We start from the raw sequence: 25,081 nt of genomic DNA, 5'->3' as shown, positions 1-25,081 counted from the left end.
GGGGGTCTGTGTTGGGGACAGTGCCGGGGGGTCTGTGTTGGGGACGGTGCTGGGGGGGTCTGTGTTGGGGACAGTGCCGGGGGGGGTCTGTGTTGGGGACGGTGCCGGGGGGGTCTGTGGGTCTGTGTTGGGGACAGTGCCGGGGGGGTCTGTGGGTCTGTGTTGGGGACAGTGCCGGGGGGGTCTGTGGGTCTGTGTTGGGGACAGTGCCGGGGGGGTCTGTGGGTCTGTGTTGGGGACAGTGCCGGGGGGGTCTGTGTTGGGGACAGTGCCGGGGGGGTCTGTGTTGGGGACAGTGCCGGGGGGGTCTGTGTTGGGGACAGTGCCGGGGGGGTCTGTGTTGGGGACAGTGCCGGGGGGGTCTGTGTTGGGGACAGTGCCGGGGCGGGGGGGGGGGGGGTCTGTGTTGGGGACAGTGCCGGGGGGGTCTGTGTTGGGGACAGTGCCGAGGGGGGGTCTGTGTTGGGGTCAGTGCCGGGGGGGTCAGTGTTGGGGACAGTGCCGGGGGGGGGGTCTGTGTTGGGGTCAGTGCCGAGGGGGTCTGTGTTGGGGACGGTGCCGGGGGGGTCTGTGTTGGGGACAGTGCCGGGGGGGTCTGTGGGTCTGTGTTGGGGACAGTGCCGAGGGGGTCTGTGTTGGGGACAGTGCCGAGGGGGGGTCTGTGTTGGGGTCAGTGCCGGGGGGGTCTGTGTTGGGGACGGTGCCGGGGGGGTCTGTGTTGGGGACAGTGCCGAGGGGGGGTCTGTGTTGGGGTCAGTGCCGGGGGGGTCTGTGGGTCTGTGTTGGGGACAGTGCCGGGGGTCTGTGTTGGGGACAGTGCCGGGGGGGTCTGTGTTGGGGTCAGTGCCGGGGGGGTCTGTGTTGGGGTCAGTGCCGGGGGGGTCAGTATTGGGGACAGTGCCGGGGGGGTCTGTGTTGGGGACAGTGCCGGGGGGGTCTGTGTTGGGGACAGTGCCGGGGGGGTCTGTGTTGGGGACAGTGCCGGGGGGGTCTGTGTTGGGGACAGTGCCGAGGGGTCAGTGTTGGGGACAGTGCCGAGGGGTCAGTGTTGGGGACAGTGCCGAGGGGTCAGTGTTGGGGACAGTGCCGGGGGTCAGTGTTGGGGACAGTGCCGAGGGGTCAGTGTTGGGGACAGTGCCGGGGGTCAGTGTTGGGGACAGTGCCGGGGGGTCTGTGTTGGGGACAGTGCCGGGGGGTCTGTGTTGGGGACAGTGCCGGGGGGTCTGTGTTGGGGACAGTGCCGGGGGGGCTCTGTATTGGGGACAGTGCCGGGGGGGGGGTCTGTGTTGGGGACAGTGCCGGGGGGTCTGTGTTGGGGACGGTGCCGAGGGGGGGGTCAGTGTTGGGGACAGTGCCGGGGGGTCTGTGTTGGGGACAGTGCCGGGGGGGTCTGTGTTGGGGACAGTGCCGAGGGGTCAGTGTTGGGGACGGTGCCGAGGGGGGGGTCAGTGTTGGGGTCAGTGCCGGGGGGTCTATGTTGGGGTCAGTGCCGGGGGGGGTCTGTGTTGGGGTCAGTGCCGGGGGGGCTCTGTGTTGGGGACAGTGCCGGGGGGTCAGTGTTGGGGACAGTGCCGGGGGGTCTGTGTTGGGGTCAGTGCCGGGGGGTCTATGTTGGGGTCAGTGCCGGGGGGGGTCTGTGTTGGGGTCAGTGCCGGGGGGGCTCTGTGTTGGGGACAGTGCCGGGGGGGGGGTCTGTGTTGGGGACAGTGCCGGGGGGTCTGTGTTGGGGACAGTGCCGGGGGGTCTGTGTTGGGGTCAGTGCCGGGGGGTCTGTGTTGGGGTCAGTGCCGGGGGGGCTCTGTATTGGGGACAGTGCCGGGGGGGTCTGTGTTGGGGACAGTGCCGGGGGGCCTGTGTTGGGGACAGTCCCGAGGGGGCGGGGTCTGTGTTGGGGACAGTGCCGGGGGGGTCTGTGTTGGGGACAGTGCCGGGGGGGTCTGTGTTGGGGACAGTGCCGGGGGGGTCTGTGTTGGGGACAGTGCCAGGGAGGGTCTGTGTTGGGGTCAGTGCCGGGGGGGTCTGTGTTGGGGGTAGTGCCGGGGGGGTCAGTGTTGGGGTCAGTGCCGGGGGGATCAGTGTTGGGGACAGTGCCGGGGGGGTCAGTGTTGGGGACAGTGCCGGGGGGGTCTGTGTTGGGGGTAGTGCCGGGGGCGTCTGTGTTGGGGACAGTGCCGGGGGGGTCTGTGTTGGGGACAGTGCCGGGGGGGTCTGTGTTGGGGACAGTGCCAGGGAGGGTCTGTGTTGGGGACAGTGCCAGGGAGGGTCTGTGTTGGGGTCAGTGCCGGGGGGGTCTGTGTTGGGGTCAGTGCCGGGGGGGTCTGTGTTGGGGGTAGTGCCGGGGGGGTCAGTGTTGGGGTCAGTGCCGGGGGGGTCTGTGTTGGGGGTAGTGCCGGGGGGGTCAGTGTTGGGGACAGTGCCGGGGGGGTCTGTGTTGGGGGTAGTGCCGGGGGCGTCTGTGTTGGGGACAGTGCCGGGGGGGTCTGTGTTGGGGGTAGTGCCGGGGGGGTCTGTGTTGGGGGTAGTGCCGGGGGGGTCTGTGTTGGGGTCAGTGCCGGGGGGGTCTGTGTTGGGGACAGTGCCGGGGGGGTCTGTGTTGGGGGTAGTGCCGGGGGCGTCTGTGTTGGGGGTAGTGCCGGGGGGGTCTGTGTTGGGGACAGTGCCGGGAGGGTCTGTGTTGGGGGTAGTGCCAGCACTCAGCAAAGGTTAGTCCCAGCAATTACTGTCCAGTCAGTTTACCATCAGTGCTCAGCAAGGTCCAGAAACAATTATTCTGGAAAAATGTGGGTTGATTTGGAAGAGAGAGCATGAGTTCTAAAGGGAAATCAAGTTTAACTAACTTCTGGAGTTTTTTGAGGAGGTAACAGGAAGGATTGATGAGAGTAATGCTGTTGATGTGATATACATGGACTTTCAGAAAGCATTTAATACAGTGCCACACAACAGACTTGTGAGAAAAGTTATAACTCAGGATAAAAGGGGCTGTAGGAACAAGGATACAAAATGGTCTGAATAATAGGAAGCAGAGAGTAATAGTTAATGGGTATTTTTTAGGCTGGAGGAAAGTTTGTAAGTGGTGTTCCCCAGGGGTTGGTATTGGGACTCTGGCTGTTCCTGATCTTTATTAATGATCTGGATCTTGGTGTGCAGGAGGCAATTTTGAAGTTTGCAGATGATACGAAACTGGAAGTGTTGTAAACTGTGAGGAGAAGAGTGTGGAATTTCAAAAGAACATAAACAGATTAGTGGAATGGGTCGATAGGTGCAGATGAATTTCCATGTGGAGAAGTGTGCATAGGAAGAACACAGAGAGACATTATCAACTAATGGGTGAAGTTCTTGAGGAGCAGAGGGACCTGGGTCTATATGTGCATTGAAGGTGACAGGACAGATGGAGAGAGCAGTTAATAAGTGTCACTGAAAGGAAGAGGGGTCAAATTAAACTGCCTGATTTCCCCAGTGTTTACCCATCCATAAATGGAAAGGTGTTTTCTTATAGGAACATAAAAACATAAGAAATAGGGGCAGGAGTAGGCCATCTAGCCCTTCAAGCCTGCGCCGCCATTCAATAAGTTCATGGCTGATCTGAAGTGGATCAGTTCTACTTTCCCGCTCTCTCCCCATAACCCTTAATTCCCTTGTCTATCAGAAACCTATCCACCCGTGACTTAAATATATTTAGCGAGGTAGCCTCCACCACTTCAATGGGCAGAGAATTATCCTGATTTTCCCTTTATAAATGGCAGCATATTTTTACCAACTCGCTATTAATGCATTGCACAATAAACACAGGTGAAATGCAAAGGATTGGTTTAGTTTTCTACACAATTGTGCCTGTGAGAGAAATCCCACATTGTCCACCCCTTTTACACTTGCTCAAGAAATGGGGGTAAGAGAAAAGGAAGAGGGCTGAAAGCACGACCACAATAAAATACATAAGAAATAGGAGCAGGAGTAGGTCATCTAGCCCTTTGAGCCTGCCCCGCCATTCAATAAGATCATGGCTGATCTGAAGTGGATCAGTTCCACTTTCCCGCTCTCTCCCCATAACCCTTAATTCCCCTGTCTATCAGAAACCTATCTACCCATGTCTTAAATATATTTAGTGAGGTAGCCTCCACCACTTCAACGGGCAGAGAATTCTAGAGACTCACCACCCTTTGAGTGAAGAAGTTCCTCCTCAACTCCATTCTAAACTGCCCCTCCCCTTATCTTGAGGCTGTGTCCTCTAGTCCTGCTATCCTTTCTGAATGGGAAGAATCTCTCTACCCTATCCATCCCCTTCATTATCTTATACGTCTCTATAAGATCCCCCCTCATCCTTCTAAACTCCAATGAGTACAGACCCAGTCTATTTAGTCTCTCTTCATAGTCCAACCCCCTCATCTCTGGTATCAGCCTAGTGAACCTCCTCTGCACTCCCTCCAAGGCCAATATATCCTTCTGCAAGTGCGGTGGCCAAAACTGCACACAGTACTCCAGCTGTGGCCTCACCAGTACCCTGTACAGTTGCAGCAAGACCTCTCTGCTTTTATATTCTATCCCCCTCGCTATAAAGGCTAACATCCCATTCACCTTCTTGATCACCTGCTGCACCTGCAGACTGGGATTTTGCAACTCGTGCACAAGGACCCCCAGGTCCCTCTGCACCGTAGCATGCTGCAGCTTTTCACCTTTTAAATAATAATCCCTCCTACTATCATTTCTATGGATGCATGGATTTTACATACATGGATTTTACAGACCCAGAGTCCAGATCAGAAATCAACTGGAATGTTCATTCCTGGGGGAGATTGTAAAATGTTCCATTTTCCAGAGTGAGTCTTCCATGGCAGGAGAAGGCAAATAGAATGAGATAGTCTGGAGGCATGAGTTCCAGCACTTGGCAGGTTTGGTGAGGGTCTGAGTTCTTCCTGCTGCTTGATGGCAGGCAGCACAGGCTGTTACCTGAAGTTCTGTTCATATTGGAGGTTAAAACAGTAAGTGCCGGAATTCAGTTCCAACAGACGATATCACAGCTTGTGTGATGTGACATCCTGCCTCAATGTTGGACACAGGATGTCTGGATCTCGAGGTTTAATTGGAATCAGGTTTCCTCTTGTTTTTGGAGACACTGGTGTGGGGTTAACCTCGATATTGAAAGCATTGTGTCAGGATTGTTAATGCTTCAGCCATTAGCAACATTGCGGGAGATTGAGACCAGAGAAGGTTTCCCTTTGTTTGAAGTTTGCTGGAACGCTCATTGTCCCTGTGGCCATTGTTACTGTGAAACTGCGACATCAGGTGAACAGCAATTTCCCATTTTTAACAGCACAGGAAAGAAATCAAATTTATACAGTAATCCAGCTGAATGTATATATTTTATCTTTCATGTCTCAATGGTGACAAATAATATTTTGAGTTTAATTAATAAGGGTATCCAGTACAAGAACAAGAATGTTTTACTGAACTTATACAAGATACTAGTTAGATCTCAGCTGGAATATCATGTGATACACTATAGGTGTACATTGAGAAGAATGCAGAAGATGTTTACAAGAATGTTTCGAGGGAGGACTGTGGGAGGACACCTCGGAGGTCTCATACAGCGAGACAATATGTGTGGAGCTCAGGAATAGGAAGAGTGTAGTCACAACGTTGGGGGTTTAACTATAGGCCACCCAACTGCCAGCAGGAGATACAGGAACAGATATTAGGCAGATTTTGGCAAAGTACAAAAGTAACAGAGTTGTTGTGGTGGGAGATTTTAACTTCCCCTATACTGACTGGGACTCACTTCATGCTAGGGGCATAGATGGGGCAGAGTTTGTAAGGAGCATCCAGGAAGGCTTCTTGAAACACTATATAGATAGTCCAACTAGGGAAGGTACCATACTGGACCTGGTATTGGGGAATGAGCCTGGCCAAGTGGTTGATGTTTCAGTAGGGGAGCAGTTCGGGAACAGTGACCACAATTCAGTAAGCTTTAAGGTACTGATGGATAAAGATAAGTGTAGTCCTCAAGTTAAGGTGCTAAACTGGGGGAAGGCTAATTATAACAATATTAGGCAGGAACTGAAGAATGTAGATTGGGGGCAGATGTTTGAGGGCAAATCAACATCTGGCACGTGGGAGGCTTTCAAGTGTAAGTTGATAGGGATTCAGGACAGTCACATTCCTGTAAGGATGAAGGAGAGTATAGCAAGTTATGGGAACCTTGGATAAGGAGAGATATTGTGAGCCTAGTCAAAGAGAAAAAGGAAGCATTTGTCAAGGCTAGGAGGCTGGGAACACAGGAGGCAAGTGTGGAATACAAGGAAAGTAGAAAGAAACTTAAGCAAGGAGTAAGGAGGGCTAAAAAGAGTCATGAAAATCATTGGCCAGCAGGATTAAGGAAAATCCCAATGCTTTTTATACATATATATGGAATGTTCTGGTAAGGTTATATAAGGCATTGGTGAGGCTGAATTTAGAGTATTGTGTACAGTTTTGGTCACCTAGTTACAGGAAGGATATTAATAAGGTTGAAAGAATGCAGAGAAGGTTCACGAGGATGTTGCTGGGACTTGAGAAGCTGAGTTACAGAGAGAGATTGAATAGGTTAGGACTTTATTCCCTGGAGTGTAGGAGAATGAGGGGAGATTTGATAGAGGTGTATAAGATTTTGATGGGTATAGATAGAGTAAATGCAAGCAGGCTTTTTCCACTGAGGCTAGGGGAGAAAAAAACCAGAGGGCATGGGTTAAGGGTGAAAGGAGAAAAGTTTAAAGAGAATATTAGGGGGGGGCTTCTTCACACAGAGAGTGGTGGGAGTGTGGAATGAACTGTCGGATAAAATGGTAAATGCGGGGTCACTTTTAACATTTAAGAAAAACTTGGATGGGTTCATGGATGAGAGGGGTTCAAGTGCAGGTCAGTGGGACTAGGCAAAAAATTATTCAGCACAGACAAGAAGGGCCAAAAGGCCTGTTTCTGAGCTGTAATTTTCTATGGTTCTATGGTTCTAAGAGGGTAGCCAGGGACAGGGTTGGCTCACTCAAGGACAGGCGAGGGAATCTATGCATGGAGCCAGAGGAAATGGGCAAGGTATTAAATGAGTACTTTGCATCAGTATTTACCAAAGAATAGGACTTGGTGGATGATGAGTCTGAGAAAGGGCGTGTAAATAGTTTGAGTCATGTTGAGATCTAAAAGGGAGGAGGTACTGGGATTCTTGAGAAACATTAAGATGGGATATATCTCAGAATACTGAGAGAGGCAAGGGAGGAAATTGCTGGAGCCTTGAGAGAAATCTTTGTATCCTCACTGACCACAGGGGAGTTCCTAGAGGATTGGAATATAGCCAATGTTGTTCCTTTATTTAAGAAGGGTAGCACAAATAATCCAGGTAATTACAGGCCAGTGAGCCTTATATCAGTGGTAGGGAAATTATTGGAGAGGATTCTTTGAGACAGGATTTACTCCCACTTGGAAATAAGTGGACGTATTAGTGAGAGACAACGTGGTTTGGTGAAGGGGAGGTCGTGTCTCACTAACTTGATCGAGTTTTTCGAGGGAGCGACGAAGATGATTGATGAGGATAGGGCAGTGGATGTCGTCTACATGGACTTCAGTAAGGCCTTTGACAAGGTCCCTCATGGCAGAAGTTGAAGTCACATGGGATCAGAGGTGAGCTGGCAAGGTGGATACAAAACTGGTTCGGTCAAAGAAGACAGAGGGTGGCAGTGGAAGGGTGTGTTTCTGAATGGAGGGCTGTGACAAGTGGCGTTCCTCAGGGATTGGTGCTGGGACCTTTGCTGTTTGTATATAGATGTATATATAAATGATTTGGAGGGAAATGTAACTGGATTGATTAGTAAGTTTGCGGACAACACAAAAGTTGGTGGATTTGCAGATAGCGATGGGGACCATCAGAGGATACAGCAGGGTATAGATCAGTTGGAGACTTGGGTGGAGAGATGGCAGATGGAGTTTAATCCTGAAAAATGTGAGGTAATGGATTTTGGAAGGTCTAATACAGATAGGAAATATACAGTAAATGGTCCCTGGAAGGGTAGGGGGCTTTAGTTCAGTCGGGCAGCATAGTCGGTGCAGGCTTGGAGGGCCAAATGGCCTGTTCCTGTGCTGTAATTTTATTTGTTCTTTGGCTTTGGGTCTGGAACACACTGGCTGGAAATGTGGTAGAGGCAGATTCAATCAAGGCATTCAAGAGGGCATTAGCTGATCATTGAATTGAGGCAATGTGCAGAGGTATGGGGTAAAGGCAGGGAAGTGGCCTTTAATGACCTCATAACACTCCTTAGGAGAGCCAGTGCAGATGCGATGGGCCAAATGGCCTTCCTCTGCTCCGTAAGAATTCTAGGTTTCTATGTTAGTTAGAAGGACTTGCAGGGTTGACAGGGCTGAGTTTGCCCCCTGCCCGGGTTGATGTTGAGTGCTCCAAGGGTTTCATTCTTTTAGGCTTCATGATATAACTGAGGTTCGCGCAGCTATTTCAGAATCAACCATATAGCTGTGAATCACGTGTAGGCCACACCAGATTATTTTTATCTATCACTTCCGAGATCATAGAATCATAAAATTCTGACAGTGCAGAAGGAGGCCATTTGGCTATCAAGCCTTCACCAACAACAATCCCACCCAGGCCCTGTCCTATCCCCATACCTCCACATATTTACCCTCCTAATGCCCTGACGCCAAGGGGCAATTTATCCTGGCCAAATCAGTCTAACCCGCACATTTTTGGACTGTGTGACGAAACCGGAGGAAACCCACGCAGACACGGGGGGAATGTGCAGACTCAGCACAGACAATGGACCTGGGTCCCTGGCGCTGTGAGGCAGCAGTGTGAACCACTGCGCCACTGTGCTGCCCCACATATCTGATGTCATTGGCTAGGCCAGCCTTCCCAAAGGCTTTTAGAGTTCGAGATGGGTCTTTACAACAACAGCTTCATGGTCATCATTTGCTGTGGTGAGTTTTGAACGCAGATTGCTAGTCCAGTAACAATGACTCCCCACCCTGAGCAACAACAGAAACAGAACTCTGAAAACCTCTTTGAGAAACAGAACTAACTGTTCAGAAATATTCCAAACACACCATTCCAAGCAGCAAAACATTCAGGGAGACAGTGGTGTAGTGTATCCTCAATGGACTATCCACAGATTTAGTATTCCAGATACTCTGGGACCCGGGTTCTAATCCCACCACAGCAGGTGGTGATATTTGAATTCAATGAAAGAAAATCTGGAATCAAAAGTTTAATGACATGAAACCATTGTCGATTGTCAAAGAACAAACAACAATACAGCACAGGAACAGGCCCTTCGGCCCTCCAAGCCTGCACCACTCATGCGTCCAACTAGACCATTCGTGCGTATCCCTTTATTCCCAGTCTGTTCATGTGGCTATCTAGATAAGTCTTAAACCATCCCAGTGTGTCCGCCTCAACCACCTTGCTTGGCAGTGCATTCCAGGCCCCCACCACCCTCTGTGTAAAATATGTCCCCCTGACATCTGTGTTGAACCTTGCCCCCCTCCCCTTGAACCTGTGACCCCTTGTGTTCGTCACCTCTGACCTGGGAAAAAATTCCCACTGTTCATCCTATCCATACCCCTCATAATTTTATCCACTTCTATTAGGTCTCCCCTCATCCTCTGTCTTTCCAGGGAGAACAACCTCAGTTTGCCCAATCTCTCCTCATAGCTAAGTAGCTAAGACCCTCCATACCAGGCAACATCCTGGTAAACCTTCTCTGTACTCTCTCCAAAGCCTCCACGTCCTTCTGGTAGTGCGGTGACCAGAACTGGATGCAGTATTCCAAATGTGGCCTAACCAACGTTCTATATAGCTGCAACATCATATGTCAACTTTTATACTCTATACCCCATCCAATAAAGGCAAGTATACCTTCTTCACCACCCTCTCCACCTGTGCTGCCACCTTTAAGGATCTGTGGACTTGCACACCCAGGTGTGTCTATACTCTTGATTGTTCTGCCATTTATTGTATAACTCCCCCCTACATTCGATCTACCGAAATGCATCACTTCTCATTTAATTGGATTAAATTGTTGGAAAAAACCCCATCTGGTTCACTAATGTCTTTTACAGAAGGAAATCCTCACCCGGTCTGGCCTACATGTGACTCCAGAGCCACAGCAATGTGGTTGACTCTCAACTGCCCTCAGGTATGGGTTTGCAAACCACTCAATTCAAGGGCAACTAGGGGTGGGCAATAAATGATGGCCCAGCCAGCGACACCCACATCCTGAATATCAACAAACTGTCTCACCGACACATAGGCCAAATTCCCAAAAGACTCGAGGTGGAAGGAAAGGTGGAGTAGGATAGGGATGTGAGGAGGGGAAGAGAGGTGGAAGGACTGGAGAGAAGGGCGGGGAAGGGAGAGGATGAGGATGAGGTGGAGGGGGCTGAGGGTTTTGGGGGGAAGGTAGTGGGAGAAAGTGAAGGGGTGAGGATGGAGGGGATGAGAGTGGGAGGAATGCTTGGTGCTGCATTAACTGGTCTCCTCTGTTGTCTGCTCGTGGAGTCCGGTGAGGGATTCACTGACGTCCCAGAGTTTTTTGGCTAAGGCCTTGTCTCGTGCAGTTGGACAGGGCAGAGTGAGGGAGCAATCACTGTCAATGTACTTCCCACTCACACCCTCCATTTCCTCCGACACAGCACAGTAGATGGTGCTCACTGCCCCTTCCTCTGAGGACTGCAAGACAGAGAGTTTCGGAATGTCAAACAGCACATTGTCAAAGAAAGCAACTTCTGCAAGTATTCAGTTCAGAGAATCACAGAATTGTTACAGTGCAGAAGGAGTCCATTTGGCCCATTGAGTACATACCGGTCTGGATTGATGTTGCCTCCACTATACTATTATTGCATTCCAGACTCGCTGTGTGAAAAGGTTTTGCGCTCGTTTTGCTTTTGTTTCTTTTATCAGTCATTTTAAATCTGTGCCCTTTCATTCTCAAAGTCTAGGACACTATTATTTCTTAACAGCTCTCGCCACCTATCCAGCTATCAATGATCTAAGCACGTATACACCCAGGTCCCTCTCTCCTCTTAGTTATACCCTTTATTTTATACTGACTCTACATGTTCTTCCTGTCAAAATGAATCATCCCACAGTTCTCCATATTAAACTGTATCTGCCACCTATTCCCCCACCCCACCAACTTGTCTGTCTGCTTTTGAAAGTCTACATTCTCCTCGCCGCTCACAATCCTTACAAGTTTTGATTTGATTTAATTTATTATTGTCAAATGTATTGAGATACAGTGAAAAATAATGTTCCTTGTGCACGATACAGACAAAGCATAACATATACAGAGGAAGAATGAAAAGGGAAGGTGCAGAATATAGTGGTAGTTTTGTACTGTGTATTTAAACATGTTCCCTGGAACATTCCCGAAGAAAGGAAAGGATCCTAATACTGATCCCTGGGGAAATCCGTCACAAAACCTGGAAAAATATTGATGAACCACTGCTCTCTTTCCTCTCACTCATGCTGTGGAGATGCCGGTGTTGGACTGGGGTACACACAGTAAGGTGCCTCACAACACCAGGTTAAAGTCCAACATGTTTATTCGGTTGCACTTCTGGGAGCACAAGGTTTCGGAGCGCTGCTCCTTCATCACTCAGCCAATTCCATTTCTATGTTGTTACTGCCCCTTTTGGGCTATAACTTTGTGTGACACTGTATCAAATACTTCCTGCAAGTCCATGTACACCACATCAACTGCATTACCCTCATCAACCCTCCCTACTATCTCTGAATAGCCTACAACAAGTCAAACAAAATCCATGTTGGCTTTCCCTCACATTTGTCCATATGACTATTAATTCTGCTCTAAATTCTAATTTTAAGAAGTTTTCCCACCACCAAATTAAACTGACTGCTCTGTGGTTAATAACTGCCGTAAACACACCTTTTTTTTTCATTTAATGTCTATTTTGTGTGCCTTACTTTTCCGTCTCCAAAGAACGTACCTTGACTATCCATTCTTCACCCAGTGAAGTTGGCTTTCCCCCTATTGATTATTTTCCTGGATTGCTTCTCACCCGTTTCTATAGTCAGCCAAAACATTATGATACAAGTTGGAAGATTAGTGCTGGGGTTTTGGGTTTAGAGAGGGAATGGGCCTGAGTATGATTCTCTGGTGGAGAGTCAGTGCGGACTCTTTTAGAAACATAGAAAAACTACAGCACAATACAGGCCCTTTGGCCCACAAAGTTGTGCCAAACATGTCTCTACCTTAGAGACTACAAGGCTTACCTATAACCCTCTATCTTACTAACTTCCATGTACTTATCTAAAAGTCTCTTAAAAGACCCTGTCGAATCCACTTCCACCACCGTTGCCGGCAGCCCATTCCACGCACCCACCACTCTCTGAGTGAAAAACCTACCCCTGACATCTCCTCTGTACCTACTCCCCAGCACCTTAAACCTGTGTCCTCTTGCAGCGACCATTTCAGCCCTGGGAAAAAGCCTCTGACAATCCACCCGATCCATACCTCTCATCATCTTATAAACCTCTATCAGATCACCTCTCATCCTTTGTCTCTCCAAGGAGAAAAGGCCGAGCTCTCTCAACCTATCCTCATAAGGCATGCTCCCCAATCCAGGCAACATCCTTGTAAATCTCCTCCTCACCCTTTCTATGGCTTCCACATCCTTCCTGTAATGAGGCGACCAGAACTGAGCAGAGTACTCCAAGTGGGGTCTGACCAGGCTCCTGTACAGCTGCAACATTATCTCCCGACTCCTAAACTCAATTCCTCGATTGATGAAGGCCAGTACACCATACACCTTCTTAACCACAACTTCAACCTGCAAGCTGCTTTGAGTGTCCAATGAACTCAGACCCCAAGATCGTTCTGATCTTCCACACTGCCAAGAGTCCTACCATTAATATTATATCCTGCCATCCTATTTGACCTGCCAAAATGAACCACTTTAAGAACATAAGAACATAAGAAATAGGAGCAAGAGTAGGCCAACTAGCCCTTCGAGGCTGCCCCGCCATTCAATAAGATCATGGCTGATCTGTCGTGTCTCAGTTCCACCTTCCCGCCCTCTCCCCATAACCCTTAATCCCCTCTCTTATCAAAAACCCATCAACCCGTGTCTTAAAAATATTTAGCGAGGCAGCCTCCACCACTTCAACGGGCAGAGAATTCCAGAGATTCACCACCCTTTGAGTGAAGAAGTTCCTCCTCAACTCCGTTCTAAACCGCCTCCCCTTTATCTTGAGGCTGTGCCCCCTAGTCCTACTGTCCTTTCTGAGCGGGAAGAGTCTCTCCACCTCTATCCTATCCATCCCATTCATCATCTTATACGTCTCAATGAGATCTCCCCTCAATCTTCTAAACTCTAACGAGTACAAGCCTAATTCATTCAGCCTCTCCTCATAGCTCAACCCCCTCAACTCCGGCATCAGCCTAGTAAACCTCCTCTGCACTCCCTCCAAGGCCAAAATATCCTTGTGTAAGTACGGCGCCCAAAACTGCACACAGTACTCCAGCTGCGGCCTCACCAATGCCCTATACAGCTGCAGCAAGACCTCCCTACTTTTATATTCAATCCCCCTCGCTATGAAGGCCAGCATCCCATTCGCCTTCCTGACCACCTGCTGCACCTGCAAGCTGGGTTTTTGCGACTCATGCACAAGGACCCCGAGGTCCCTCTGCACCGTCGCCTGCTGCAGTTTTTCTCCACGTAAGTAATAATCCTTCCTACCATTATTCCTACCAAAGTGGACCACCTCGCACTTGCCAACATTAAATTTCATTTGCCATTTCCTGGCCCATTCGCCCAGCCTATCTAGATCCTTCTGTAGACTCTCACCACCCTCCGCACAATTTGCCTTTCCACCAATTTTGGTGTCATCAGCAAATTTCGACACCCTACACTCGGTTCCCTCCTCCAGATCATCTATATAAATGGTAAATAGCTGAGGCCCCAGCACCGACCCCTGGGGCACTCCACTAGTCACCATCCGCCAATCCGAATAGCACCCATTGACCCCCACTCTCTGCCTCCTATTTGACAACCAGTCCTCTATCCACGCTAACACCCTTCCCCCAACTCCATGCCCCCTGACCTTCTGCAATAACCTCTTGTGAGGTACCTTGTCAAACGCCTTCTGAAAATCAAGAAAGACCACATCCACCGGCTCTCCTCTATCCACCGCCCTAGACACATCCTCATAGAACTCCAGTAAATTTGTTAGACACGACTTCCCTTTAATGAAACCGTGCTGCGTCTGCTCTATCAAGCAGTTCGATTAGGTTTGATTTATTATCACATATTGGGACACAGTGAAAAGTATTGTTTCTTACGCACTATACAGACAAAGCATACTATTCATAAGATGCTCTCTTGGAGAGTTGCTATGGACTCGGTGGGCCGAATGATAATCTTAGCCAGGCCCTATTCCTGTAACCCCATATATTTTCCATGGCTAATCCCCCTAACCTACACACCTTGCAACATTAAGGCTTAACTTATCTTGACCAATCAACCTAACCTGAGCATCTTCGGGCTATGGGAGGAAACCCACACAGACACGGAGAGAATGTGCAAGCTCCACAGACAGTGACCCAAACTGGAATTGAACGCGTGTCCCTGGCGCTGTGAGGCAGCGGTGTCAGTGTGCCGGCGGTAAATTGATTAGACACCAGGACCAGATGTGATGTATGCAAAGTTACCGAGGGAAGTGAGAATGGAAATTGTGGCAGGGAGAAGGACAGGATAGGGTGCCGAATGTAATGTTACAGTCATACAGAGTTAGCATAGTGTTTTAAAAGTAGAACGAGAGTAAAAGATAGAATTAGAGGGTATACTGGGGAGAGCTCCCAAAGTGTCACCTCATTCTGGCACCATCTAGGCTATCTTAGACTCAATGGGCTGAATGGTTTCCTTCTGCACAATTTTTGAATGGTGAAAATGACCTTTCTATCTGGAGGTCTGGAATACAAGGGGTGGGGAGGAGTCACACTTCAGGTGTACAAAGCCCAACGCCGCCACCCCCCCCCCCTCCCAGGTGAGGCCACACCTGGAGCACTGTGAACATTTCTGTCCAACACCCCTCCAGAAGTTAGAGTAATGTGATCAGAATGATACCCTGGCTCTAAGGGTTGAGTTATGAGGACAGATTTCACAAACCTTCTCAAGGGCAATTAGGCTTGGGCAATAAATGCTAAAAGAAATCCCACAACACCAGCTTAAAGTCCAACAGGTTTATCTGTAGCAAATGCCACAAGCTTTCGGAACAGGCTGTCCCTTCGTCAGGTGGGTGAGAGTTCTGATCTGGATCCAAATCAGCGTTCCAAAAGCTTGTGGCGTTTGCTACAAATAAACCTATTGGACTTTAAGCTGGTAGGATGAGACTTCTTTCTGTTTTTACCCCAGTCCAACGCTGGCATCTCCACATCAATAAAGGCTGGCCAACGACACCTGTGTCCCACAAATCAATAAGAAAAAATGGGAACTCAGACTAAGAGTTTCATCAAAGTTATCAAAATATTAAGGGGAACTGATAGAATAACTGAAAACTGCTTCTACCAGAGGGGGAGTCTGGGATGAGGGGACAGAAAGTAAAAATTAGACCGAGATCTTTCTGGAATAAAATCAGGAAAGATTTCCACACAGGAAGAATGGTATAAGTCTATTCTTAGTCTAAAATCTGAGATCAATAGATTTTTGTCAATCAATGGTATTAAGGGATTTTTAAAATTCCTTCATGGGATGTGGGCACCACTGGTGAGGCCAAAATTTACTACCCATCCCTAGTTGCCCTTGAACTGAATGGCTTTCTAGGCCAATTCAGAGGGCAGTTGAGCTGTGGATCTGGAGTCATATGTAGGCCAGACCGGGGTAAGGACAGCAGATTTCCTTCCCTAAAGGACATTAGTGAACCAGTTGGGTGTTTTTAACGACAATCAGTGAAAGTATCTCGTTTACTATTAGAGAGATGTTAACCTGGGCCTCTGGATTGCTAGGCCAGTGATATTATCAGAAAAAGATATAGTCTGCCATAGTCCCAGGTGACCATAGGCTGATGTTACCTGTCAGAGGGAAAGATGATCAGTGGTGATTTATCCTGAGGATCACCACACTTCAGCCGAGGGGCAAGGGTGGGAAATAAATAGCCTCGGCTGGTACAGGAATCGAACCCACACTTTTGGCATTGCTCTGCATCACTGACCAGCTGTCCAGCCAAGTGAGCGAAGCCAAGCCACAAGCTTCCACAACGAGCTGATGTGATATTACCACAATGTCACTGTCTTCCAACCAACGGGGTAATACTGGGTTCAATCACAGATCAGCCATGATTTCATTGTGATGCTGAACAGGCTAAGCAGCTAACTCCACACCCAATGTCCCCGAGTGCTTTGGGGCACCATGAGGCTGGAATAGATTGTACAGAACGACAACTCTTTGCAGTCACAGGGACTACCACTGTGCAAACAGAACTGCCATCAGCACATTTACCCAATGGCCGAGTGGGCTCTGACCTTGAAAAAGAAGAATCCAATCAGGTTGAAGAGAATTCTTATCAGGAGATTGTAGTTCCTCATAATCTCAGACATTACCAATCCTGGGTGAACAGCAGTCACTGTCACAGCTAGAGAGACACAGACACAGTGTAAATACAGTCCCACAGAGCAAACACAGTCTCACAGAGCAGACACGGTGCAAACACAGTCCCACAGAGCAGACACGGTGCAAACACAGTCCCACAGAGCAGACACAGTGTAAACACAGTCCCACAGAGCAGACGCAGTGTAAACACAGTACCACAGAGCAGACACGGTGCAAACACAGTCCCACAGAGCAGAGACAGTGCAAACACAGTCCCACAGAGCAGAGACAGTGTAAACACAGTACCACAGAGCAGACACAGTGCAAACACAGTCCCACAGAGCAGACACGGTGCAAACACAGTCCCACAGAGCAGAGACAGTGTAAACACAGTCCCACAGAGCAGACACGGTGTAAACACAGTCCCACAGAGCAGACACGGTGTAAACACAGTCCCACAGAGCAGGCACAGTGTAAACACAGTCCCACAGAGCAGACACGGTGTAAACACAGTCCCACAGAGCAGACGCAGTGTAAACACAGTCCCACAGAGCAGACACGGTGCAAACACAGTCCCACAGAGCAGACACGGTGCAAACACAGTCCCACAGAGCAGACACGGTGTAAACACAGTCCCACAGAGCAAACACAGTACCACAGAGCAGACACGGTGCAAACACAGTCCCACAGAGCAGACACGGTGTAAACACAGTCCCACAGAGCAGACACGGTGTAAACACAGTCCCACAGAGCAGACACAGTGTAAACACAGTCCCACAGAGCAGATGCAGTGTAAACACAGTCCCACAGAGCAGACGCAGTGTAAATACAGTCCCACAGAGCAGACACAGTGCAAACACAGTCTCACAGAGCAGACACGGTGTAAACACAGTCCCACAGAGCAGACACGGTGTAAACACAGTCCCACAGAGCAGACACGGTGTAAACACAGTCCCACAGAGCAGACACAGTGCAAACACAGTCTCACAGAGCAGACACAGTGTAAACACAGTCCCACAGAGCAGACACAGTGCAAACACAGTCCCACAGAGCAGACACAGTGTAAAAACAATCCCACAGAGCAGACGCAGTGTAAACACAGTCTCACAGAGCAGACGCAGTGTAAATACAGTCCCACAGTGCAAACACAGTCCCACAGAGCAGACACAGTGCAAACACAGTCCCACAGAGCAGACACAGTGCAAACACAATCCCACAGAGCAGACGCAGTGTAAATACAGTCCCACAGTGCAAACACAGTCCCACAGAGCAGACACAGTGCAAACACAATCCCACAGAGCAGACACAGTGTAAACACAGTCCCACACAGCAGACACAATGTAAACACACTCCCACAGAGCCGACACAGTATGATCACAGTCCATAGAGCAGACATGGTGTAAACACAGTCCCACAGAGCAGACACGGTGTAAACACAGTTCCACAGAGCAGACACAGTGTAAACAAATTCCCACAGAGCAGACACAGTGTAAACACAGTCCCACAGAGCAGACACAGTGTAAACACAGTCCCACAGAGCAGACACGGTGTAAAAACGGTCCCACAGAGCAGGCACTGTGTAAACACAGTCCCACAGAGCAGACACAGTGTAAACACAGTCCCACAGAGCAGACACGGTGTAAAAACGGTCCCACAGAGCAGACATGTTGTAAACACAGTCCCACAGAGCAGACACAGTGTAAACACAGTCCGACAGAGCAGACACAGTGAAAACACAGTCCGACAGAGCAGACACAGTGTAAACACAATCCCACAGAGCAGACACAGTGAAAACACAGTCCCACAGAGCAGACACAGTATAAACACAATCCCACAGAGCAGACACAGTGTAAACACAATCCCACAGAGCAGACACAGTGTAAACACAGTCCCACAGAGCAGGCACAGTGTAAACACAGTCCCACAGAGAAGACACGGTGTAAACACAATCCCACAGAGCAGACACAGTGTAAACACAGTCCCACAGAGCAGGCACAGTGTAAACACAGTCCCACAGAGCAGGCATACTGTAAACGCAGTCCCATAGAGCAGACAACGTGTAAACACAGTCCCACAGAGCAGGCACACTGTAAACACAGTCCCATAGCACTCTGAGAGAGAGCAAGGGAATCTCTCTAGTGAAGCGAACATCTCCAGTCAGTCAGAGAACCTCACCGACATTGGGCCTGGGCCTCCAGAGAGAGAGAGCATTCTGTCCAATGGAGTTTTACTGTGATACTGATGGCTCCTTGTTGCCTATTTGCAAATAAAGTGACCAGGCCACTTCAAAGGTTTCACAGTACACAGACAGGAATGAAGATCTTTAACAGAAAGCTGCCCTAGATCACCATCACAGAAACGTCAATGCAATGATGATGTAAACCTATTGTGACATGAATAAATCAATAAATAAGAGTGATCTCCACTTTTCCCATGGCTAATGGGGACTCACCAGCCATCAGGCCACATTTGAAGGGAGAGTCGTGAGATTAACCCATCCACCCACCGCCCCCCCCCCCATCCCAGTACAAGCTCACCCAACTCCCACGTCCTTTGTGGGACCCTCCCCCTCTGCGGGCTGGCAGTGGCAGGGGGCACTCAGGCACAGAACTTACCTCCTTGCACCACGTCCCCCTCTGAGCCCAAGGCACCAGGTCCACTTTTGTCAGGGCTTGTACTACCTGGCACTCACCAGCTTTCCCACTGGGGCTGGGGGGAGAGGAGAGGGGTGGGTGGTGGGTGGTGGGGGCAGCAACATTTTGGGGCAGCGGGTGGGATGGAGCATCCTGCCTTAAACCTGGTAATAGGGTGCCAATTTGTTTTTAAGTGTATTCATGAGGGGCCTGCCCGTTTGGGGAGGGGTGGGCAGGGAGAATTGAACAGGCTTGGCACCCAGTGTAATTCCCATTTTGGCCCAGTTCAACAGACCGAAGCGAAAGCTGCCTGCAGCTAATGGGAGCAGAGAAGCTGTGTGTGCAGTTTTGGTCACCGCACTTACGCAAGGATATTTTGGCCTTGAGGGAGTGCAGAGGAGGTTCACTGGGCTGATACCGGAGATGAGGGGGTTGGACTATGAAGAGAGGCTGAATAGACTGGGTCTGTACTCGTTGGAGTTTAGAAGGATGAGGGGGGATCTTATAGAGATGTATAAGATAATGAAGGGGATGGATAGGGTAGAGGTAGAGAGATTCTTCCCGCTTAGAAAGGATAGCAGGACTAGAGGGCACAGCCTCAAGATAAGTGGGGGGGGGCAGTTTAGATCGAAGTTGAGGAGGAACTTCTTCACTCAAAGGGTGGTGAATCTCTGGAATTCTCTGCCCGTTGAAGTGGTGGAGGCTGCCTTGCTAAATATATTTAAGTCACGGGTAGATAGATTTCTGATAGACAAGGGAATTAAGGGTTATGGGGAGAAAGCAGGAAAGTGGAACTGAGCCACTTCAGATCAGCTATGATCTTATTGAATGGCGGGGCAGGCTCGAAGGGCTAGATGGCCTACTCCTGCTCCTATTTCTTATGTTCTTACGTTCTTAATCAAGGTGGGAAAATCCAGAAATACAATCTTACTGCAGCTGGACTACTTACAATCATTACAATATTCATCACTGCTCTCGCCCAATGGCCAGACAGACCTATGAAGTTGAGGAGGAGGTTCATTTTTTTCCCAAGAGTTCGGAAAAGGGAGGGGTACTGATGATTCTGGGCTGTTTAACATGAATCTGAATGTAGTTTATAGGCTAGAAACCCAATTCAACCCCCTCCTGTCATGCTCCTTTCCCCCTACAACCCCACCCACCGCACCCCCCCCCCCACCCCTGCCAGAAGTCCCACAGGGACCAAAACAGTACAGTACTATATCCGTGTGCCCCTCTGCCAGGCTACAGAGGGAGCATCTCCATGAGATCTGGGGGTTGGGTGGGCTTGGGCTGAGGGCAAGGTGTTAATCTCTGGAGTCTCCTCCAGGCTCCAGTCCAAAGATGTGCAGGTTAGGTTGATTGGCCATGCTAAGAAATTGCCCCTTAGTGTCTAGGGATGCGTAGGTTAGAGGGATTAGTGGGCATAGTATGTTGGGATATGGGGATAGGGCCTGGGTGGGATTGTGTTCGTGCACTCGATGGTCTTTCTGCACTGTAGGGTTCTATGATTCTCTGATTCTATGACTGGGCGGGGGGGGGGGGTCTCGTGATTGGATTTCCCCTTCTTGACCTGGGAAACATTGAAATCACTCAGCATGGTGATCTCAGGCAACTCCTGTTAAAAAAATCTTTAGTATAGTCTGTGTTCTGTAAAACACTTGAAATAGCCTGGTCACATTAATATCCCATCCCCTGAACATCTGAAAAACCTTCACAATCACAGCAGCACTCCATTCTACAGGAGGGATTGTCCTTCATTGATTCCAGAAGCCCCAGTGTGACCAGACCCCTTTGAAGTTTTCTGATTGACAGGAGAGGTCAGTTTCATGAGGGAGACTTCCCCCTTTCCAGCTTGAATGAGCTGCAGCTTCTGCCTGGCCTCTTTGAACTGCTTTGATTGACAGAAGGCTGTCAGTTCCACTTACAGTAAAAAGTCTGACAACACCAGGTTTAAGTCCAACCCATTTATTTGATAGTAAACTCACAAGCTTTCGAGGTTAAGCCCTTCTTCAGGTGAATGGAGAGTTCTGGCCTCAGACAGAGCATATAAAGCACAGACAGAACTCTCCATTCACCTGACGAAGAGCTTAATTTCGAAAGCTTGTGAGTTAACTATCAAATAAATCGGTTGGACTTAAACCTGGTGTTGTCAGACTTCTTACTGTGTTTACCCCAGTCCAACGCCGGCATCTCCACATCATCAGTTCCACTTACTCCATTAGAGTTCATTCATGTACTGACCTTCACTCTGTGGAGTTTTACAAGGCTGTTTGATTGACAGCCCAAACCACATCAAAGTTCTTGGAATGCTGTCGGGACAGTTTCCTTGAACAGTATGTAATGGAACCTACGAGGGAGCGAGCTATCTTAGATCTGGTGTTGTGTAACGAGGCAGGTAGAATTAGGGATCTTCTTGTGAGGGATCCTCTTGGGATGAGTGATCACTGTATAGTTGAATTTCTGATGCAGATGGAGGATGAGAAAGTAGGGTCCCAAACCTGTGTCCTCTGTTTGAACAGAGGGGAGTATGATAGGATGAGAGCGGAATTGGCGAACGTAGATTGGGGGCGCAGATTGGTCGGTAGGATGGCTGAGGAACAGTGGAGGATTTTTAAGGAGATCTTTTTCGGTGCTCAGCAGAAATATATTCCGATGGTAAAGAAGGAATGTAGGAGAAGGGATAACCAGCCGTGGTTATCAAAGGAAATAAAGGAGAATATTAAATTAAAAGCTGATGCATTCAGAGTGGCTAAAAATAGTGCGCGATTGGGAAAGATTTAAAAAACAACAAATAATGACTAAGAAAACGATAAAGAAAGGAAAGATAGAGTATGAGCCAAACTAGCTCTAAATATAAAAAAGGACAGTAAGAGTTTTTACAAATATATAAAGAGGAGGAGGCTGGCTAGAGTGAATGTTGGACCCTTGGAGGAAGAGAGGGGGGATTTAGCGGTGGGTAACGAGGAAATGGCTGAGACTTTAAATAAGTTTTTTGTGTCGGTCTTCATGGTGGAGGACACAAATAGCTTACCAAATATTAAAGATAGAGGGATGGTAGGAAATGAGGTCCTTAATACAATTACTGTTACTAGAGAGGTAGTGCTTGGTAGACTAATGGGACTGAAGGTAGACAAGTCCCCAGGACCGGATGGAATGCATCCCAGGATTCTGAAGGAAATGGCAGAGGTGATAGTGGATGCCTTAGTGATTATTTACCAAAATTCGCTGGACTCTGGGGAAGTGCCGGAAGATTGGAAAACGGCTAATGTTACACCGCTGTTTTAAAAAGGTAGCAGACAAAAGGCAGGGAATTATAGGTCGGTTAGTTTAACATCTGTAGTTGGAAAAATGCTAGAATCCGTCATCAAAGAAGAAATAGCAAGACACCGAGAAAAGAATGGTTTGATTGAGCAGACGCAGCACGGATTTGTGAAGGGGAAGTCGTGTTTAACAAATTTATTGGATTTCTATGAAGATGTGACTAGCGCGGTAGACAGAGGGTAACCGGTGGATGTGGTGTTTTTAGGTTTCCAGAAGGTGTTTGATAAGGTGCCTCACAAAAGGTTGCTGCAGAAGGTTAGGGTGCACGGAGTTGGGGGTAAGGTGTTAGCTTGGAGAGAGGATTGGCTGTCTAATAGGAAGCAGAGAGTTGGAATCAATGGGTGCTTTTCTGGTTGGCAGTTGGTGACTAGTGGAGTGCCGCAAGGATCGGTGCTGGGGCCTCAGCTATTTACCATTTACATTGATGATCTGGAGGAAGGAGCTGAGTGTCGGGTGACGAAATTTGCTGATGACACGAAGATGAGTGGAAAAGCAAATTGTGCGGAGGGTGTGGAAAGTCTGCAGAGGGATCTGGATAGACTGAGCGAGTGGACGAGGACCTGGCAGATGGAGGACAATGTTAGCAAGTGTGAGGTTATCCACTTTGGTAGAAATAATAGTAGGAGGGATTATTATTTAAAAGACGAAAAGCTGCAGCATGCTACGGTGCAGAGGGACCTGGGGGTCCTTGTGCACGAGTCGCAAAAACCCAGTCTGCAGGTGCAGCAGGTGATCAAGAAGGCGAATGGGATGTTGGCCTTTATAGCAAGGGGGATAGAATGAGGGGAGATCTCATTGAGACGTATAAGATGATGAATGGGATGGATAGGATCGAGGTGGAAAGACTCTTCCCGCTCAAAAAAGACAGTAGGACTAGGGGGCACAGCCTCAAGATAAAAGGGGGGCGGTTCAGAACGGAGTTGAGGAGGAACTTCTTCACTCAAAGGGTGGTGAATCTCTGGAATTCTCTGCCCGTTAAAGTGGTGGAGGCTGCCTCGCTAAATATTTTTAAGACGCGGGTTGATGGGTTTTTGATAGGAGAGGGGATTAAGGGTTATGGGGAGAGGGCGGGAAAGTGGAACTGAGCAGCGACAGATCAGCCATGATCTTATTGAATGGCAGGGCAGGCTCGAGGGGCTGGATGGCCTACTCCTGCTCCTATTTCTTATTTCCTATTTCCTATTTCCTATTTCTTATTTCCTATTCCTTATAATATAAAAGCAGGGAGGTCTTGCTGCAGCTGTTCAGGGCACTGGTGAGGCCGCAGCTGGAGTACTGTGTGCAGTTTTGGTCGCCGCACCTGCGCAAGGATATTTTGGCCTTGGAGGGAGTGCAGAAGAGGTTTACTAGGCTGATACTGGAGATGAGGGGGTTAGCCTATGAAGAGAGATTGAATAGACTGGGTCTGTACTTGTTGGAGTTTAGAAGGCTGAGGGGGGATCTTATAGAGACTTACAAACTAATGAAGGGGCTCGATAGGATAGAGGTACAGAGATTCTTCCCGTTCAGAAAGGATAGCAGAACTAGAGGGCACAGCCTCAAAATAAGTGGGGGGGGGGTGCGCAGTTTAGCTCAGAGTTGAGGAAGAACTTCTTCACTCAAAGGGTGGTGAATCTCTGGAATTCTCTGCCCATTGAAGTGGTGGAGGCTATCTCGCTGAATATATTTAAATCACGGGTAGATAGGTTTCTGATAGACAAGGGAATTAAGGGTTATGGGGAGAAAGCGGGAAAGTGGAACTGATCCACTTCAGATCAGCCATGATCTTGTTGAATGGTGGGGCAGGCTCGAAGAGCTAGATGGCCTACTCCTGCTCCTATTTCTTATGTTCTTATGTTCAAAGAGGGAATGAACTGAGTTGGTTTATATAAGGAAGAAACGATCCATGCAGCCACGAAAGGTTCTTTTAACTGACAGCTCAAGGGGAGATCAAAGCCTGCATTGTTGATACAATAACCTCACACCCCATTAACCCTGAAGTACTTCCTCCTGTCATCACAGTTGTTCAGTTTGCACCCTTTTTTTAACACTGCAGTTTCTTTTCAAGTTTATGACCATGCTGAGAAACTTTGAAATGCTTTGTTTATGTTCAATTTCATGCTCGAGTAGCTTTAACGAGCCTTCTGATTGATATGTGCAGGCTATTTCACAGCTGGCAGTAGCTTTGATTGTTTGTTTCCATTCATTGTTCATGAAATCTGAAGTGCTTCCTCTTTTCATTGGCAGTTTAAAGAGCCTTTCTCTTTCCTCTCAAGTGCCTCCTCATGTCAGCAGGTCCTAGTTCCCATCACAGTTTTTTAAAACATGCTTGTTCTTTGTTCTGAAGACTTTGCCTGACGTTTTTTGTCAGAATGGATCTTCTTTAACCTCTTTAACACAGGAATTCCTGCACTAGAGGTAGCTTTCAGACAGAGAAGAGGCTAGCATCAGTCTCCCCAGCATCCTGACACAAACACCCTGGACCTGTCATCTTGGCACAGACATTGTGGTACTGAGGCCCTGGCACTGAGACCCTGGCACTGACCCTGGCACTGACACCCTGGTACAGA

General features: G+C 48.9%; 1 protein-coding gene across 1 annotated transcript in view; it reads right to left on the bottom strand.

Annotated features, from left to right (window-relative positions):
* Positions 1-10,167: 10,167 nt before the first annotated feature.
* The window catches only part of LOC145348798 (retinol dehydrogenase 11-like), a 36,886-nt gene continuing 21,972 nt past the window's right edge, over positions 10,168-25,081 (bottom strand). Inside the window, exons 5-6 of the mRNA XM_080196866.1 lie at positions 16,512-16,621; positions 10,168-10,699 (exon numbers count right to left, since the gene is read on the bottom strand). Of these exons, the coding sequence (XP_080052992.1) occupies positions 10,496-10,699; positions 16,512-16,621 (314 nt within the window). The 3' untranslated portion in view covers positions 10,168-10,495. The remainder of the gene's footprint in view (positions 10,700-16,511; positions 16,622-25,081) is intronic.

Source organism: Carcharhinus amblyrhynchos, chromosome 1 (assembly GCF_965287045.1).
Source record: "Carcharhinus amblyrhynchos chromosome 1, sCarAmb.v2.hapA, whole genome shotgun sequence".
In the NCBI taxonomy this organism is placed as follows: Eukaryota; Metazoa; Chordata; class Chondrichthyes; order Carcharhiniformes; family Carcharhinidae; genus Carcharhinus; species Carcharhinus amblyrhynchos.
Note: the sequence above shows the minus strand (reverse complement) of the source record. Positions and strands in the feature narration are given on the sequence as shown.